The sequence below is a fragment of the Tachysurus fulvidraco genome, chromosome 18 (genome assembly GCF_022655615.1).
Source record: "Tachysurus fulvidraco isolate hzauxx_2018 chromosome 18, HZAU_PFXX_2.0, whole genome shotgun sequence".
NCBI lineage: Eukaryota > Metazoa > Chordata > Actinopteri > Siluriformes > Bagridae > Tachysurus > Tachysurus fulvidraco.
Genome location: NC_062535.1, coordinates 11,374,398 through 11,395,312, shown reverse-complemented (window position 1 = coordinate 11,395,312; position 20,915 = coordinate 11,374,398). Strand labels below are relative to the sequence as shown.

The window sequence follows — 20,915 nt, the reverse complement described above, 5'->3', positions numbered from 1 at the left end:
GTGTACATAAAGATATCGATAGATAGATGCGGGGGCAGTTCAGTTCTGTGAGCACTGAGCACTGACTGAGGGTCTACATGCAAATCGAGGTGCAATTCTCTCATTTCACTCATTTTAATGATCACTGCTTTGTGTAATCAATTCAGCCATCTCATGTTCTTTCCTAGCAATACACAGTATAAACAAAGAGAAATAAAATCTTCCACACCCTGTTTTCTTAATACTAAATATTAAGGTTCTTACATAGGTGTCAGAATCAGCATTGGCATAAAGGAGCACCAAAAAAAAAATCATGTAGTCGTTTCCTCCCTTGTGCAGTAAAGATCTAGCGGCATGAAAAACAGACCCATTAACAAAACTCTGGTCTTCATTAGTGTACAGCTTCAGGCCACATCCACACTTCCAGGCCACATGAATCAATCTTACCAAAAATGACTTTTTTACATCCCACAAACAATCCCTTAGTCGTCTTTTCTTTATCTCTTTAACTCTCAGTCCATGTTTGTCTCCATGATTGCAACTCTTTCTGTTCTGACACGTTTTCTTGACACAGTTTGAATCTATTATAATAATAGAACTATTATAATGTCTTCACATTATTGTTTTCCTGAAGTTTTTCTTTCTTCCAGTCACCATTGTGTTTTGTGTTGCACGAACGTGAACACAAACATGATGCATGTGCTCTAAATGTGTCTGTATTACACATAATAATTTTCACCAGACGCTTACCGGAGTCACTCTCGTCATGTCTGAATCTCAAATGAATCTACGAGAGTTCAAAATAAAACTGAAACCATTTTTGGTTAGAAACAAAAGAGACATGCTACATTCATGACATCTTAAATTCCTCCATGTCAAAGAAAATGAAGCCCTTTTCGGTCACTGAATTTGATGTGACATTTATCACATATAGCTGATAAACATACAGCCGTCAGCTCGTTCTGGATTCGACTGCTAAACTGTGATTTTTGAAAGAAATATGAAAGCCCTGGTGTACAATATTCTAATAGCTTCAGGTGTAATGATTTCATTGTGGAAGATTATAGTGGACTGGATGCCAAACAATATTCGATAAACTTTGCCAGAGAGTGAAAGTACTGTGGGTGCTTTGAGAAGGAATGTTTAAACAGCTGATTCCCGAATAATCCGATCATACAGTCGATTGAACTCCATTAACAAAACCATTACATAATAAATATTTAATAGTGGCAGGTCAGCATCTTACAGCCTATAGGCCTAAGTCTCATCCTGTATCCCTGCTCTGCTAACGTGTAGCACTTTGTCTGAGAGCTACAACAGTTTGGGTGGTGAAAACTGATCCATCGAGCTCCACCGACTCCTGTTCCACTTCCCTCTCTCTCTCTCTCTCTCTCTCTCTCTCTCTCTCTCTCTCTCTCTCTCTCTCTCTCTCTCCCCCTCCCTTTGTGCTCAGTGGTGTCACCACCTGTGCAGCCTCTCCCACGAGACCCCCTTCCTTCCCTCTAAAAACCCCCTAACTCTCCCTCCCTTTCCCTTTCCACACACACTCTCACACACTGCTCATTCTGCACTCCCTGGGCTCTATGTTTTCCATGCACAATTTAGGATTCTGTAGACAGTGAGCTCACTGTTCATCATGGGAAACAAAGGTAATGGGTAATAGCCGAAAAAGCCGAAAGTGAAATCCTCACCAATCCGATATCTGCATTATTTTCTGTCCTATCAGTTAATGCTGAGTGACTGATGCTATCACTAATACAGATGTTATCACTGCTGAATGTATTCACCCCTTGAAATTTTCATGAAAGTACACAAAAATAGTTTTGTAAAATCAAAATAGATAGATGTTAGAAGGTAAATGTTGTGATGCTTTGCATTAGGGGTCGTGGATATTTAGATAATTTTGCAAACTACATCGATTTTGTGTAGATTCATGAAACATAATTCCAGCATTTTATTTCAAAGGGGTTTGGGGGTGAATACTTATGCAAGGCAGTGTATTTTGGTCAGTGTTTCCAGACTTAAACGGACATGAGGATGACAAAATACACGCTTGAGGTACTGACTGGATTTAGTGCAGTGACCCGGAGTTAATCCACACATTGCTGTAGTGTGCTCAGTTGTTTTATACACAAAACAGATCATCTTTATGTAAACCTTTCAGGAAATATGGCTGTAAATCAGTGCGCCATTCTTCTGACCGGTCACCTTTATTCTGTGATGAAACACTTTAAACCCCCCCCATGGGCGTGGCCTCTTTGAGGATGGCTCCGCCCCAATCCACAGAGTTCTGAGAGCTCAGGGTATGAGAGGTTTGATGAGGATTAAAAAGATGTAAATCATACGCCATGGTCTTAACAGTCACTAATTCTCTAGCTCTCGTTCTAATTTTGGAGATTTTAAGATAATTTACTAGACAGCCATCATTAAAACATTCACAGAGGGAATCGTTTTTGGAAGAATTAAGTGTTCATCGCTCCAGTTCCAGAGTAGTGCAGAATCAGTGCCAAAGCACATTGAAGCTTTTCTGGCAGCTTGTTGTGATCCAACACCATTTTCAGGCACTTTTTTTTGGTGCAAACCTTCTAAATGTTAATCATCTGACCTTTTGCAGTAATGTGTGTGCATGTACTGTTCAAATGAACTAAAGCATGTTGATGCCATTGTTCATCACAGTCAGAGAAGAGGATGTAGTTTTTGTGTGTGTGTGAGAGAGAGAGAGGGAGGGGGAGAGAGAGAGAGAGAGAGAGAGAGAGAGAGAGAGAGAGAGAGAGTAAGAAGGAAGTTGGATGCATATTTGTGTGTAAATACAAAAGAAAGGGAAACTTTATTTATCTATCTATTTATTTATTTATTTATTTATTTTTGCCTATAAGAATGTGTGTCTCTGTGTGTGAGTGCCTTAGTTTCAGTGAAGTCCCCAGGGTGTGTGCGGGTGTGGTGTGTTTTGGGTGGTAGGTTAGACGACTGGATGTAAATACACTCACACAGCTGTTGAGGGATCAGTGATAACACAGTAAAATAAGTCATGTGAAAATGAGCCACTTCAGGAAGAAGCGGGTTTCCTCTTTGGCTCGGTTATTGATCAAAGCGATAGCACTGCTCATAAACAGACGATGAGATGAGTTAGATGATGAAATGGAAAGATTATACACTCTCTCTTCCTCTCTCCATTTGATCCTTTAAGCCGGATAAAATCAGCACTTCACTATATTGAATCATAATCGCCACAAGTACAACAATTAACATATTGTTCTTAGGCCTGTTACAGTATATATATATATATCCATTCCCAGTGATTTTTTTTTTTTATTACAGAAGCTCTGACAGTCGTTCTGGGTGTATTTCCAATCATAGGCTTATCTTAATGTGGTCATTCAAATATGTAATCACTTCTTAAAAACGTACAGTATATGGTGGACGATCAAAATCATTACATTTAAAAGTGAGGGTAATTCATTTGAAGAAATGTAATATTTTTGAAAGGAGTCTTCTGGGTCAATACCTTGTAAGTGACATAAGGACTCGAGGAAACATAACCTGGAAACTGAAACTGAATTTTCTTTCTTATTAAGTAAGATACATTTGGTTCAGAAGCGACTATTTATACAATAGCTGTTGTAACGTAAGTGTAATTTGTTTCGCGGATGTCCCGCAACATTAAACATCAGTTGGACTACCGATGTGTAATTATTGGGCTACTGATTGGAAGGTCGTGAGTTTGAATCCCAAGTCCACAAATATCCCTTTAATACCCACCTAGCGCTAGTGCTGGTTCAAAGCTGGTGAGAGCATCACAGCCGAGTGTGACGTCACTGTATACGTGTCACGTTACACAGCAACGTTAGCGCAGCAGCGGCAAACACAAACATACCAACAATGGCGGATGTTGCTTTAATGCTCATGGCTTTGTGAACCGACATCGGCATCCAAACGCGGCGAATTCAACGTGTACGTCAGAAAGGGGAAAAAAAGGGGAATAAGCTGCCACTGCTTGGCCCCTTAACTTTCAATTGCTCAGCTGTATAAAAAAAGTTGCTCTGAATAAAGTCATCTTCCAAATGCCGTAAATGTAATTAAACATAACTATTAATGGGAAACGTACAGAGTCATTATCCAGTAAATAAAGCTTGGACGGTCGGGCTGAGATTGACTTCTTATGATAGAAATCAGTTGTCTTTTTGTGCTTTATAGTTTGAGTAAGTGCATTAATCTAACTCTTCAAATGCTTATCAATAATAAGAATACAAATATGGTATCATTATAATTACTTTTTGAAGGTCTGATCTTTCCATTTCTGACCCTTTCATCTGCTGAACCCAAACCATTTACACCAGGGGTGTCAAACTCTGGCCCGCGAGATATTTTTATTTTTATTTTTTATATTTGGCCAGCGAGATCATATCAAATGTGCATTACAGCTGATTAGCCGCATGCTCCGCTAATACTACAAATCCCAGAATGCCTTGCCACTGTATTGACGCGTAGTCACGAACAGCAAGCGCCCCCATTCTCTGTTGACAGTCGTTAACAACCATGTTACAGTCACACCGGGCAAGTTAATTCCACCCTCCACAAAAATGGCCAAAATTATGATGGACAATAGGAGCTTACAAGACAGGTGGGAGGCAGATTATGTGTTCACGAATATAAAGGACAGACCGGTTTGTCTTGTGTGCTAACGGAGCTAACGTGTCTGTAACGAAAGAATATAACATAAGAAGACACTACGACACGAAACATTATGAGAAGTATGAGGACCTGGACGTAAAGCAGAAGCTCCAGAAGGTGGAGGAGATGAAAAAAAGTCTGGTTTCCCTTCAGACTATGTTCATGAAAGCAAAAAAAAAGTGAAGCTGCTGTAAAGGCTGTAAAGCTTTATTGTGGCAGCAGAGATCGCAAAGTCTGCCTGGAACTTTAATGTGGGAGAGTTTGTCAAAAAGTGTATGGTCAAAGTTTGTGAAATGAACACCACTGATGTGTCTTTTATTTCAAATTTAATTTTTTATGTGTTTGTCATATCAATATCAAGCTCTGGTTGTTCCAAATCCTGTGTTTAAACAAAATTAAAGTTTGTTTCCATATGAAAAAGGTTGAACATTACATATCAGTTGCAGTTAAATTTTCAATAAATATTCAGTTTGGCCCGTGACTTTATCTCAGTTTTATATTTTGGCCCACTGTGAATTTGAGTTTGACACCCCTGATTTACACTGTGTTAAAAGATTTAAAGCCTTTTATATTAAATACAGTAAAAAGCGCTTTTTTTCCTTAGGTTTTATTAGATAATAGATCAACTTTGGATCAAGTTTATTTTATGTTTGTTATCAGGTTTTAGATTAGGAAATGAACTTAACATATGAGTTTTAATGGCTTCATTGAAGCCAATTCATTCCAATGGAACATTGAATTGTATTAGACTAGATTAGAGAAATATGATAACTGTGTAATAACAAGTACAAATATATCAGTAGTAGTTAACGCCATATCTGTTGCCAAATGTTTGTACTTTCCTTACGCACTCACAATACCGTATGAGCCAACACGTTTAAATCTGCATGCTGTTCAGTTCAGTGGTTTATTTAGGAGAAATCAGAGCTATGGTCACTTATGATGGGATGAGTCAGGTGTGGAGGCTTTGTGTCCATAACAACAGCTGCCATGGCATAGTCCCTTGATGATGTCAGTCGAGATTTTCCTGGAAGAAGCGTAAATCTGTTCGCTCTTTAATTAGCGAGATAAACACGCTGCTTCAAACAGTGTCTGGTTGAAATAGTTTATCTCTGTCGCTCCGATAAGGAAGTGTGGAGGAGTGGATGAGTCGGTTAGGAAGAACCGTTCCCGAGGGTGTCTGCTTCTAACAAAATCTGTTCTTCTTCCTCTCTCTCTCTCTCTATTTAGTTTTAGTTTAATGTGCTAAATCAGGGTGTTTCCCGGCTTGGGATGAAGGTGCAGACTGCTTCTGGTTTTCCCCAGTAGGGCCAAGTTTGCTATTTTCAGTAACATGAATAAAGTGTAATTATAAACTAATTTACCTACAACAGACTGTGTGAGTGTGGCTCAGCTGTCTTTTTAAAAACCTGTGACACATTGACTTTTTTGTTAATTAATAAATATATCAATTAATGCTATAATTTAGAAAAGTTTTTTTTAATTAAGTTAATTGGACGACTACCTATTTCCATCTTGAACACAGTGAGACAAATTTTTAAACCATGTAGCTAAAGGTCATATACTTTATTTAATCAATCTACATGATATATTTTATTTCATGTTATGTTGCTGCACCCTGTTGCAAAGAAGGCAGACATTTACGTCAAAGAGATTACACCAAAATTCCATTTCACGATGGTCAAACTTGCTGCTTTAAAACTGTGAGTAATTTTTGAAAACTTGAGTTAAATATCCAAATCTTGTCATGGTCATGTCATGGTAATGTACAGGGTTTTTCATGTTTTACAGTGTACTGACTTTGTAAAACTATTAATTATCCATGAAGCATAAATCCTGAATAGATTTTGAACATTTAGTATTATTTTGTATGTTAAATAATGAGTGTTTGGTGGGTCAAACACATGGCTTCACATCTCCATGGTTGGATTCCTGTCTCTGCCGTGCGTGTGTGAAGCATACGTGTTCATTCCTTACCTCAGGGTTTTCCTCAGGGTTCTCTGGTTTCCTCACCCGGTTCAAAGACGTGCATTGTAGGCCGATTGTCATCACTAAATTGTCGGTATTCTGTGAATAGGTGTGTGCGATAGACTGGCATCCTGTCCAGAGGGTACCCTGCCTTGTGCCCTGACTCTCATGTAGAGATTGAAAAGAAATGATGAATGAAACTTTGTGGATGTGTCACTCGACAGGTTTAATTGGAACAATGCTGATTTTATTGAGGCTGCTTGCACATGTGCACGTGTAGAATGTATGTGGTTTGGCCACACACGAGCGTTAACACGTTACCCGCTCATTCTCTGTGACTCCGCCCTCCATTCACAATTGTCATCTGTTTTTGTTACACCAACATTGTAGACTAATTATAGGATTCTTGAACACAACAACAGCTTTTACTTGTCATTGTCATCAGATGGAAAACACTAGGCATAACTTCTTTGTTTCCAAGAACTGTAATACCACAAGGGTAAAAACTTTATCAATTTCTAATACTTTGGATTTCCATACGAATCTGTGCGGCCCTGTATACCGGCCTGATTCTGTGGTGATCTATAAATAAAGATCTACAAATATAGCAAAACTAACACACGGTGTAGATTATCAGGCGGATAATATTTTGTTCTTTCCACTATAGTGTCTCTTATCTCAAATTACACACACACAATATCAATATTGACTTAGTGTAATGACTATTAATACAGAACACTGTACTATTGCAATATTTCCCCATAAGTGCCTCATAAAAACCTGGGGCAGATTGAAATGTTGTTGAATTGAAGTTTACCAGGTCGACATAGAACCATCACAGAAACAAATATTTCCTTTAAACCTGCTGATGGGAAAAGGACTGACATTCCTGCCCAATTTTCAGGGTAATTGCTTTGTTTCCACGATGAGTAACATGTTAGATGCGCACAGCGACAGTGTTTTTGGATAATCTTTGGAGACATCGACGATCAGTGGTTTATTTAGTGGCGTCTGGAATCCAGAGATAAAGCAGAAGCGGTCTGTTTTGTATCAGTCCCATTTGATATTATCACCATTTTATTCCTGAACCTATAATCAACAAGATGCCACAAATTAACGGGAATCGTCGTGGCTCCATGTGGACCTCGGTTTTCCTGAAAAACAGGAAACAGAACATATGGAAGGCCCTTATCTCTCAGACACTGTCTAGGCTAGAACAGGTATATCAGAGAAATGCTGTATATCAGTGTATCTGTAAGTCACTTCCTTCTACTTATACACATTAATAGTGCTTTTAAATTAGTAAAGTCACGTTTATAATAACACATTAATAGTGCTTTTAAATTAGTAAATTCTAAAGTCACGTTTAATCTGTTAAACTCGGATCACGTTTAATCTGTTAAACTCCCAGGCTTACAGTACATTCTTCACTCTGCACTTTTTCTGCAAGCTTCACTGTAATTAAAGATTAATATGCCTGATTTGTAAGATGAATTAATGAATAGTAAGCTGGGATTTTATATCCAAGCGAGGTGGGATAATTACACTATGTCATAAGTAGGGTTGATAACCGAGAACCGGTTCTCATTCAGAACCGGTTCTGTTTTTTAAGTTTCGGTTCCAAACGCGGTTGCGATGACGGGCAAAGTGCTGGGAGCGGTCACTTTAAATAGCCGTCTTACCTCATGAACATTAATTGTTTACACTGTTTACAGTCACACAGCCAAATTAACGCAGCTTACCACAGAAATCAGTCACTCGCGCTGCTGTGCTGAGGTTCACTTTGTGTTAAACATGTCTAAAAAAGTCTAAAGTGTGGATTCATTCCCAAAGCTACAACAATGAAGCAGATCTACCCCCTCTGACAGGGTTTTCTCCACAGCTGGAGATACAATAAGCCAGGAAAGGTCTCGTCTTCTCCCAGAGAAAGCAGACTTGTTCATTTTTCTTCAGAAAAATTGTTTTGCTAAGTTGTAATTCTGGATGTTAAATTTGATGTTGGATTTATTTAAATTTAAATCGATATGAATTTAAATGCTCTGTTTAAAATATCTAAAGAGTGATTAATAAACACAAATGGAATTGTTTAAGTATTGTGCATTATTTTTCACATTTCTTTTATTATGGAATCGGAATCAGAACCGGGAATCGTAAGGCAGAACTCTTTCATTCAGAAATTTCTTTTGATACCCAACCCTAGTCGTAAGCACAAATTAGAAGATCGTTTGTAGAGGATCGTAAACGGTAGAGATAGATACATTGCCTTCTGAAATCTCATATCATGTCAGGATCATTTGACTTGAACTCTGAGCATAAGAGTTCAAGTCAAATGCACAAACGTAGCTTATAATTTTTTTTTTACTAAAATCTTTGTGTTTCAAAAGTGTTTTAAAAAAGGCGATTAAAAATAAACATCCAAAATTTTGTAAGCCAATTTAAAACATGGGCTATGGTCGGAAATGTTTGAAAATATATATTAGTGGAACATTTGATTATTAAATTAAAGACAAAACAGTGTAGCTAGCTAGATAAAGCTAGTGTTAGCTGTTCACTGAACAATATCACACCAGGATTGGCCATAAAGTGAAAAATTTAATTTCGATTAAAATTATAGGTTTATAGAGTTACACTACCACATTATGATGTTCTAGTGATATTTATTCATATACTTGTGCATGCGTGTGTGTGTGTGTGTGTGTGTGTGTGTGTGTGTGTGTGTGTGTGTGTGTGTGTGTGTGTGTGTGTGTGTTAGCTTGTGAACAATGGATGCTAGTGAAGTCCTTGTCTTTCCCGCCTCTCTCTATCTTTGACTATGCTACAATGACCCTATTCATTTTTTACTCATAGGGATTGCACCCAAATGGACACAAACACACACACAAGCACACACACACACACACACACACACACACACACACACACACACACACACACACACACACACACATTCTGCAGAGCCTCTGGAGAACAGTAGCAGATTTGGCTCTTTGCACACTGAACCCTGTAATGAACTCTATCCATACTCTCTCTCTCTCTCTCTCTCTCTCCCTTTCTCTCTCTCTCTCTCTCTCTCTCTCTCTCTCTCTCTCTCTCTCTCTCTCTCTTTCAAAATGAATCAAGGAATCAACAACATTTGGAGATGGAGTTGTTGTAGCGTGACTTGTAGATGACTGTTGCGCAGCTGTATCACATGTCATCAGTCATAACTTCTGTGTAGGAAGCATCTGTGTGGCCCTGATCTGGAAGCCTCACTACTTCCCATTTCCTCAATTACTCTGTTTAAACAATTGAACTCAAAGATGGTGGATGTATCAATATTCAAATATTGGGAAGTGCCCTATATGTCCAATATATATAACGGTTTGATATTCAGTTGATATTCGGGGGGTGGGGTGGGGGTGATTCTGGTGTAATTGAATGCTGATAGGTCATTATATGTTGTTAGAATATAATATACATTAAAAACAATAGAAAAGAAATGTAATGATTTGCCTTTATTCAGAGCCCTGTTTCTATATCGCAGATCCTTCATCCCAACCATTTAGAAAACTGTTTTAAAGGTCTTGTGTTAGGAGACTAAAAGTAAAGCATCTTAGGTTAAAGATTTAAATGTTTTTAAATATGGAAACTGGAACATGGAAATTTGACTGCAGTAAGTGTTGGTGTGCATCCACTCAGTTTCTTACTTCTCGCCATCTCTGAAAAACAAACAAACAAAAAATCCTTGGTGTCTATTATTTTCCTCTTTCATGTACGTGTCTCCAGTGTGTTCTTTCTTTTTCTCTCTCTCTCTCTCTCTCTCTCTCTCTCTCTCTCTCTCTCTCTCTCTCTCTCTCTCTCTCTCTCTCTCTCTCTCCTGCTGTTCTTTCCGTCTTCTTCGGTTCGTCCCCTAGGGGTTTAACTGAACTACAGGATCGCTGGCATTCTCACGAGTCACGGTAACTGAATAGAGCTCCATCTGTGAGAAAGAGACAGAGTTAAAGAAAGACTGAATTGAATACAAAACAGTCATCTAAGTAATGCAGAGCTGGGAATGAACATTCACTGAACCCATGTAAAGTCTGAATACTAAAGACTAAATATTTGGCTCTGCATTTCTCACTTTATTATAATGTATATTTAACATTCAACATTAACATCAAACGTATGACAAACACAATGTCTTGAGACTTAACGTCTCGTAAAAAGTGGTTTATGAGATAGTAACTTTCCTGTGTGTCGCTCTGTGTTTGTGTTTAAATGTGTCTGCATGTCTGGTTTAAAACACATACACACACACACACATCACTATTGTTCCAGGGTATTTATAGCTAATCATATCATTGTACTATTAAATCTTCATTAGAGTCAAGCATTTTGAGGTGTTTCCTGCAGACACGCTTGATTTGACTGGTGTGTGTGTGTGTGTGTGTGTGTGTGTGTGTGTGTGTGTGTGTGTACATGTACTGCTTGTAGAGTTTGGGTCAGTAAGAGTGTATGAATACTGAAACACTTTTAGACTCCCACCCAAACAGACCAGCTGCAACACACAACACAAGCCAAAGCACAGCAGCTCTGTTTGTCCTGTTTTGTCATTCTTGCCAACATGCTATTTTTCCCTCCATGTGAAAGTTTTATTCTGTGTGTGGATTTAGTCTTGAAAGCACCTGTTTTCCACCACCTCCGGCTTCCTGCTTTCTGACATTTTCCTTTTCCAAGTTCCTCTTTCCTGTCAGTCTTGTTTTCCTTTATAAGGGAGATGTGCACTCACTGACTCCGTCCCAGATGTTAACCATACTGTACATCAGAACGTCCGACATGAGTGCGCTGCTTCATTTTGAACTTTTTACACGAAACCAACTGGATCCAGTAGCAGAGAAAATAAACATGCCATTTAGACAGTTACCGACTGAGTGAGAGGGGATCGATCCTGTTGCAGTACATTCGAGTCCAGCTTGCTAATTGCTCTGCTTCCTAGGATCATTTCAGGACTCATTATGACACACCGTCTGCCTGGAATCACCTTTCATTTCCTAATGCGGTTTAGTCTAATGGTCTACATCAAAATGTTCTCATGGATATGATGGTTTCCAACATTCAAGATATATCCGGCGTGAAATAAACAGAATTATACCTCAGCACCGTTAAACTCTCAACTGGTCTGAAGTCGTCGATTCATTCGGCAGATGTAGACTAGAATATTTCCAAGGCAATCATTTAAATCATAGGTTTATTATATGGTTCTTATACATTATTGTTTATATAGTAACTGCTAATTCACAAATACTTCTATAACAAACAATAAGTCTAATCATAAACCATTAAAATATGTTATTTACCAAAGAAAATCATCATTGAAATTTTGAAACCTTTTGTCAGGAGATGTTTCAGGAGTATTTAGCATAGATCTAACATTTAGTTGTAATCTATTTTCATTTCTCTGTACCGTGTTACATAATAAATAACTATAAAAAGACATATTTTAGTAGAAGTTTTCTTAAATCTTTGTTTGTCAAATGAATTAGACCTCAGTATTGAACTGAAACTGGGGAATATGTCATAGTCACTTCTGCATCATCAGTTTTACATTCACATGAAGCTCAGTAATCTGTATCATCTCAGTCGCTTGTCTCTGCAATAAGTCATATGACACGTGCGACTTCTGCATGCATGCACTGTGTGTAAACTGCATGCTCTTGAGCTCCTTCTGTTCAGGAAGTCGTGGGGTGGGACTCTGGCCTCCTTCGTCTTTCTCGTTTATTTTTCACATCGTCCTTTATCCAAAAAACTTTTTTTTTTCCCCCTTCGTTTTTTGACCCTTTTTCAGCATTTGTGCATATTTGTTCTTGTGAGGTTTTTTTTAACGAGAATCCATCTATGTGATTTGGAATAAACTCAGCTGATCTGGGAGTCCGACTGAGGGAAGATATTACAAGAAGCGGTTTTGTCTCGACCGCCATCATGGCCACGGAAGAAATGGGTGGAGACGTTCTAATGGAGAGTCAAGATATTGTCAGCCACCCAGAACCGGGTGGTACCACTCAAGGGGTAGGACTCGCCCAGTGTGGTCCAGTGTAGATCTCAATGAGTTTTTAAGATTGATCAGATACTGCTTTATCTCCTGCCGAGGGCCTCACTCGCCCTATTTATGTAGCATTAGGGTGTTTTTGCTATCGATTTTGTTTCACTTTCTTAAGCTCTGGTCTTTTTCCTTTATGGCTGACATCTTCAGCGTTCTGTCAGATATCTTCTCACTCTTCCTTTCACGTTCTAACATTCAAGCCCAAACCACCTCTGTCTGTTTCTACTGTAAGTGTGAATATGGGCATTATAATTATGATGGTTCCTGGAAGTTTGGGGAAACTTTGCTTGTGTGTTTAGTTCATATAGATTTTGTTTCCTAAAGTTTTTTTCATGTTCATGTTTCCTCTGGTGTACATACAAATGCCTCGGCAGACAGGAAGTAGCAGTGTCGAGCTTCTCTATTTGACATAGTCTGCCTTTTTTTTTCCTCTCTCATTCTTTGCTTATGAATTCAAACATGTCTGAAATAGTGTGGGACGCTTCTCTTGTACTTTCCTGTCGGATGATGGGTCTGTCCTGGGGAGAGATACACAGATGCGTCAGCAATAAAGACATGTTATATAGGAACCATATCAGATTTACAAGACCCCTCTTCTTCCAAACCTTCCTTAAAATTCCCACTATATTCATAAAGCTGAGGATTTTTTTCACACTATAGCGCTAGAGTTGGTGAATTTTCCTAATTGGTTAAAAGGGTTTATTACAAAATGGCTCTAGGCAAAGCAACATGCATTAATATTTCACACTACAAAACAGCTAAGTTGATTATCCCCTGTGGTTAACATGGCTTATTTAACATTTATAGAATTAGACTCGTGTTTTTAGGTTTAGGTGACTGGGTGTGAGATTAGTCTTACTGGTGTTTGCTAATTTAGAACATTTCATCATTAAATGTGCTCATGAATCACCTCCACAGAAGGACATGTACAGGGCAGATGATCTGTTCACACGAGGTTATCATGCTTAAACAGAACTCTTTACTCTTTCACGCTATACTGCTTCAAAATGTTAAGTATGTCATGGAGTCTAGATGTTGTGAAGCCTGTGGCCAGAAAAGAGTACAAAGCTAGGTATTAGACATTTTGTGGCCCAAGCGAAAGTATGGCTGTTTATCTGCTATATAAAGTCGTTTTTTTTGAACAGCATTAATCTAAACTGTAGTTAAAAGAGTACAAAAGATATACTGTATGTTCTTTAACGAAGAAACAAAGACCAAATGTTCTCAAACTGTGGTATAAGTAGGAAAAAGCAGAAAATAATACTGCATTCATGGTGTCATGGGTTATTTGCATTTAGTAATTACACCATTTCCCACCAACAGAAAAAAAAACATGGATGCTTCCTGCATCCAGCAAAGCGTGTCTTTTGTTTGCTCTGTCAGCGCATGTGAAGCTCATAAAAAGCTGCTTTATCAGCACTTTTACAGATACAAACCTGAGCACAGACCTTGGTTCTTTTCTACTATCGTGAACATTTATGCCAAATCCGTCGTGCAGACAATAGCGAGTAGCTTAGCAACACTATTGTACACTAATTTAAAATAAAATAAGGAGTATTTTTTGTCGAATTGAAGTCACCCTGTAATGGTGAAGAGATGAAATTTTCAGTTGTGTGGAGGTTTTCTGTGATTTTTTTTTTTTAACCAAGAATTTGACCTTGAACTTCTGAATGTATGTAGATTCAATACGTAAATACAACTGAGACAACCTTCCGTTTATTTACCATACAGCTTGTCCAGCTTTCTACTGGGACTATTAGGGACTATTGCTGAGTCACTCTTATGCGTTGTGATGTGTTACTGATAACCTGTGACATATTTGGCATTATTACAGAAACTAGACTATATGAAGGTACGTTCAGTCTCTTGAAACAGGATCCCGAGTGATTTTCACTTTAAAATCATACTTATAAAATTTCAAATTAATTATTGTATTAATTATGGCATAGTATTGTAATGCTATACTGTTACAGTACAGTATTCTTATACGCATCCATGTCACATGTGTGATTTTAGGCAGCTTGGAAAATTTGTTTCTTGTCTGAAGAAACCACATGAGTCACAGATTTCACAATTCACAAAGTGTTGCCCTAACAGCGTTTTTCTAAGTCATGATAAACGGCAGAATCCTGCAAAGCTTCACTGTGTATTTGTGTTTTTGCTTCGTCACTACAAACCACAAGCCTGGCTTTTGTTTTTTGTTTTTTTTACATCTGGATCTGTTCAGTATCAAGACCTCAGATTAAAAACTTGTAACCAGACTAAGCTTAATTTTAATGTGCTGAGCTTAATTATTAGGTTGGACTCAAGGCAACCTTATGATTAAATGGCATATAAGTAGAGCTGGAATTTAGCTTCCCAACCCACAAGTCCACTTGAGAAGAAACTTCCCCCACTCTCTCTCTCTCTCTCTCTCTCTCTCTCTCTCTCTCTCTCTCTCTCTCTCTCTCTCTCTCTCTCGCTCAGTCTTTCTGTCTAGCTCTCCCTTTCTCACTTACTGTAAATGACTCATGTGTTTTTAAAAAGGCTACAGCTACCGACAGTGTTTGTGGCTTAGTTATGGCTTAGTCACTGCCATGCTATTGTGTTTTGTTGTGTACTCGCGCACGTGTGGTTGTGTAGGTGTATGTGTGTAAGCTAATCAGATGCTAAAGCAGGTATTACATGTTGCTGTATAATAGGATTATGTTTATGCAAAATGCATGAAACTTAAATAGCTTTAAGCTCTAAAGGCTTGTTTAGTGTGTGTGTGTGTGTGTGTGTGTGTGTGTGTGTGTGTGTGTGTGTGTGTGTGTGTGTGTGTGTGTGTGTGTGTGTGTGTGTGACTGTAATCCTAACCATTTGCCCAGTAGTTACCAAGATGTGCAGATCTGACGACGTCAACAGAAACACACTGTAGTAAGCACAAACGCACACATGCCTTTGCAACATGGAAGATAATCATCAAACTATTCCGAGTGAAACCATACAGTTTGCAAACCGATGCACAATATGAGTATGCAAACATCAAACTGTGTAGTAGGTAGTCATGTAGACTTTTATTCTTCATACAGTTTTATTAGGAAATTATTTATATACTTTTTTTATTTATCGGTGTGAATTGAGAATACACAATAAACAAGTGTTCAGTCCATCACAGGCCACACACACACACACACACACACTCATTCAATGAGCAGTTTGGTGTAGAGGGAAAGCGGACACCCTGGAGGAAACCCACAAAGACAAGAGGCGAGCATTTGTACCACCACACAGACAGTAACCCGAGTTCAGGAGCTTCACACTGTAACCTTCATGTCACCCAGATATGGAATTGGTAAAAAATCAGATTCACATCTGATTTTTTTTCTGAGTTGGTGTGAGTTCAACTGGGAACTCATGTAATTCACAATAGGCTATCCTGTGACACATCGTATGGCATCAAAGATGACATTTACATGAGGAAAAGAATCCCAAAGATTTTGTAAGAGTAAAAGCTAACTCAGACACATACTTTAAGCAATCCAATTATTTCTTATAAATATGTCTTTTTTCATAGGCTTGGGTTCATTAGATCAGATTAAATCAGTCATTTGGTGTCAATTGGTGTTTGATTTAAATGCCCAAGTGGTTGACGTAGCCAAGCTATAAACTAAAATGAGATAAATTATGTACAACAGATTTTGATTTGTTCGGTCATTTATATTTAGTAACTCCTAATTAAAAGCAAGTATAATGATGAGACTCCACAATGTGATCCTGAACGACTCAATTTTTTTTTAAAAACAATATTTACTCATTTAGTCACCGCATGTGATTCCTCTGAAAGGTTTCGAGGTTACAAATAGAACTTATACTTAGAAGAAGAATACGTTTGTTTTCACACTGAAGCAGCTGGCAAATATTTGCTTAGAGGGAAACGTCTGGGCTCTGTATGATGATAGGGATCCAAAAAAATGCTTCAGTCAATCATGTTGTCTGTCAGATCAGGAAGATAAAGATATCGGTCTAGTGGTCATGCATGTGTTTCACAGGAACACTGAAGCTACTAATCAGTTCCCCCATCAAATCAATGATTATACACTAACCACACCTTTGACTTGATATTCTAAGCAGGTTTTGAGTAAGTGAGCTTTATTGCCTCTTTTTGTCAGAACATTGAAACACGATGAACTTCTAGCCGGTGGTAATCACACGTTCTGTACAGATGTGGTGAGAGATTAGGATGAAAATGTTGGTGTATTCCTTTAAAAGTTTTTTGCAGTGTGTTTGTTTAACTGGAACTGCATTCAAGGAATCTGAACTGGATGTAGTGCAGGAAGGGCTACTGCTTTGCTGCTATTCACATCCTGTAACATGAGCTAATGATGTCACTGTTCTCTCTGTCTCTAGCTAGTTTGCTGTTGCTCTCTCTCTCTCTCTCTCTCTCTCTCTCTCTCTCTCTCTCTCTCTCTCTCTCTCTCTCTCTATCTCTACTTTTTTGTTGTATTGTGTATATTTGGTGTATATGGAGGAAGCTGCACGCTTATATACAGAATGCAAAGAAACCGCTCATTATAGATATATCTACTGTATAGCATGTTAGCAATAGACGTTTTTGCACATTACTAAAAACAAACAATTTGAAATCCAGGCACTGCTGTTGGCTAGGCATAACTTTACAGGAAACAGGAAGTGACCGTGCTGAGGCTCAGCCGGATATCCTGCTCAGGGAGGGCGACCCCAGCCATGGCTTTCCCTTCCTTTCTGTCTCTCTGTTTCTCTCCGTCTCGCTCTATGTCTCAGTTAGAAGTTGGATAGTAGAGCTGGAGTAAACAGCATGTGCTGGTCCGGGGACTGGGACCACTGGGATCGCTGGGAATACCTGGGAACACAGGTTGAGTTTCGTCGCTGTAGTTCTGCATGAATTTTGTCTTGAACGGCAAGAGTGAGTAGCACTTTGGCGGTTACTGAAGCACTAATACTGTTGCTGGTTGTGGAATGAGATGGTTTGCAATGCTGTCAAGCACAACTTCCTGGCTTACAAGAACTACAACGATCCGATTTTTTGTCAAGATTTAAGCGTTGCCAGTTCCTGGAAAACTCTCACGGCTGTTTGAACGGTGTTCTCTGCAGTGTCTCTTTAGCTGGTTGTTGTATTTTACATATTTGTTCTAGTTGAACTTGTTATTGCTTTGCTTTAGCAGTTTGTTTCCCTTTTTGCGGCTTGCTGTCTTGGGGCACAACCTTAGACACAACCACTTCTGTATTTCTATTTATCTCTTTTATGAGAGAATTTGATCGGTGTTGGCCTCATAATACTTTTAAGCTGTCTTTGAAGCAGCATTAAAACACTGTGAAACGTGGTTATAAACAATTTCCCTACTTTTGTTTAGTCTATGTGAAGCTGAAAAAAATGTAGCCTATGTATAATGTAAATAGATTTATATAAACGATCTTAAATTACATAAATTAACATAAATGGTATATATATATATATATATGTGTGTATTTTACTTTTGTAAAAGTTTTACGTCATCAGTATCGGCTTTTATGTTACATCTAGCAACAAATAGCGATTTGTTGGCATTTTGTGGAGGAAAAAAGTTTTAGCCAAGACATCATGTCAACACGTGACTAACATGTTGACAGCTGCATGAAAATAATTTAACTTTTGGCAAAGTACGACTTATGCCACGGTGCAAGTGAGTGTCTATGGTATTTTATATTTTGTCATGTACAATAATGCTTAGATGGTTAGCTAATCTAGTTAGCTAATGTAAGCATATTTAGGGATGAGACAGTAGGTTACGGTACGATGGTTACGGTACAGTAGGTTACGGTACGATATCCCGTTTGTTTAATTGCTGTGGCATGTTGGCAGAAGTCAAGGACTGGTGAAATGTTTTGCTGGGATTTGTGGTACTCTGTAGTTGTTGCTGGCTTTGGCACAGTTTTCTGTTGCTCTTTAAAAAACATTGTTAATGTTGTTGTCTTAAGTGTACTGTCATAATGTGAATAGAGCATTTGACAAAATCTTAACAAAATAAAATTAAATTCAGATATACACTATTTGCAGAACAGTATGTAAACAGCTGATCATTTACTCTAAGTGATTTTTGAACATTGTCATTGAAAGTTGATGATTGTCCCCCTTTGGTGTTATAATAAGCTCAACTATTCTGGGAAGATTTTTTTTGGAACATGGTCCTGGGGATTTGCTCATTCCATGGTGAGCTGTGGACTGTTCACAGGAGTGTTGTCATGCTAGACCATGTCGTGTGTTTTCGACTTTGTGGCAATAGTTTGGATAAATGCTACATATAGGTGAGAAGATCAGGTTTTCACATACTTTTAGCCATACAGTGTATATGTAATGTGAACGTATCCACGCCTAAGTCGGGTTTAAGTATCTACAAATCTAAGAGTTTATTTCTCTTGTTGTTGTTAAGTATTAAATCTCTCCCACTTTTGTCCCCAGAGCGATCCAGGTGGGTTGTCTGTGCTGGAACAACTGGGTCTGGACCAAGGCTCAGATTTTTCAGATCCAAGCGTACAGCAGCGGCTGGACGAGGAGCGTGAGAAGATCCGCCGGGAGATCCGCAAAGAGCTAAAGATCAAGGAAGGAGCAGAGAACCTGCGACGGGCAACCACAGACAAGCGCAATGCCCAGCAAGTGGACAACCAGCTGCGCTCCTCCAACCGGCGTCTCCAAACGCTTCATGTCCAGCTTCAGGAACTTGACGCCCATATTGTTGTCAAGGGAACGGATGAGGCTCGCGGTGAGTCTTCCAGTTAAAGCACAGAGCGGTGTAATAAATAGAAAAGAAATCTTGCATTATAAAATGTTGCCAGAATAGCTTGACATGCTGCGAAGGGTTTCGAGTCATTCATTAGTACCATCTGTGGGGCTTTTCTGTGGTGAAACTGGTAAATCCAGTCGCTTTGAAGCTAAAATGATTCATTTTTATTGTGTACCCCAGTAGTGACTTCCGAGTCACGATTGTGCTCACAGCTGGATACGCATCCGTTGTGCATGAATACTTAACTTGTACACACGCACACAAAGACCCAGTTAGTGACTCAAAACCGAGGAGACATATGGTATAAGCACTGGCTTACTCCTACTAAAATCTTAGACTTTAACCTCATTTTACAGCAGATACTGACAGTTAGTTGGAAAGTTCTAACTGTCACCTCTGCCCTCCAGATGACGTGCCTCGGTCTCCTGGCACAGAGAGTCGTGCATCGGCTCATCAGGAGCGCATCGCCGCACTGGAAAGGCAACTCAACATAGAGCTTAAAGTCAAGCAGGGTGCCGAGAACATGATCCCTATCTACGCTAGCGCCTCTACCAAGGTAACATACGATCGGCTTTTTGTACAGTTTAGTGTACAATAGAAAAATGTACTGCATCCCAGAGAAAGCTTCTCACCTTCCAAAGAAGTGGAGTATATATCAGAGTATCCTGTAAAAATGTAAATGTATTGTACAATATTGTACAAATATAGAAAAATATGTACATCTAGACAAAGACATTCGACTGTAGTCATGATTGACACCTTTTGGAAAAGATTTAACAGAATTCTTTCTGTGAAAATCTAACATCCACAAAGAGCCGGAGTGACTGCTGGCTTTCATTCCAACCAATCAGAAGCTACACCTGATTCCACTTTGCTAAATCACTTCATCTCAGTTTCCCATCAGCTATCAGATTTACCTCCTTTTTGGTTGTAATGAAAGCCTGCAGCCACCCCGCAGATAAAATTTAAGACCCCTGATTTAAATAATCTTTTCCGTCTATGATTAATAACTACTCAGACTACACTGCTATTACAACCTATTCAGTTGATTAAGGCAGTGAGAGCTAGTACAATCTCCGGGGCTTTAATCAGAACTCTTTTGCATTTTGTATTTAACTAAATAGCCATTTAGAGTTGCGTTGGTGGCTAAGAAACTTTAGGGTGGAAACAGGGGCGTGGTCGAGCGTTGGTTTGGGTGGAGGGCGGAGCCAAGGGAAGTGAGCGGTAAATATCACACACTTGTGAATGTGTTTACCAGCACGATACACTCACGGGTTTCATCACCAGTGTCGTATTTACAACACTCACCTCCCTCAGCTACGCCCTCCATTCACACACTGGCTCTTCATCTTCCCTCTGCTGCCACATTTGGACGTAAATTCAATTAAGTAGCATCTTAAGGACTTTAAGGGATTTGAATAATGCTTTATTTTTTTAAATAGTATTTTAAGGACCTTGGATTTAATACAAATTAG

General features: G+C 38.8%; 1 protein-coding gene across 5 annotated transcripts in view; it reads left to right on the top strand.

The window, feature by feature from the left end:
- pkn1a (protein kinase N1a) overlaps nt 1-20,915 on the top strand; it is a 43,849-nt gene that overhangs the window by 8,240 nt on the left and 14,694 nt on the right. For 2 of the 5 annotated variants that reach the window (XM_047803104.1, XM_027156655.2), the window contains exons 2-3: nt 19,119-19,419; nt 19,848-19,996. In XM_047803104.1, coding sequence (XP_047659060.1) covers nt 19,119-19,419; nt 19,848-19,996 — 450 coding nt within the window. Of the gene's footprint in view, nt 1-12,306; nt 12,646-17,151; nt 17,535-19,118; nt 19,420-19,620; nt 19,742-19,847; nt 19,997-20,915 lie in introns of those variants that run through there. The other 3 variants (XM_027156653.2, XM_027156654.2, XM_027156657.2) reach the window with 3 other exon arrangements.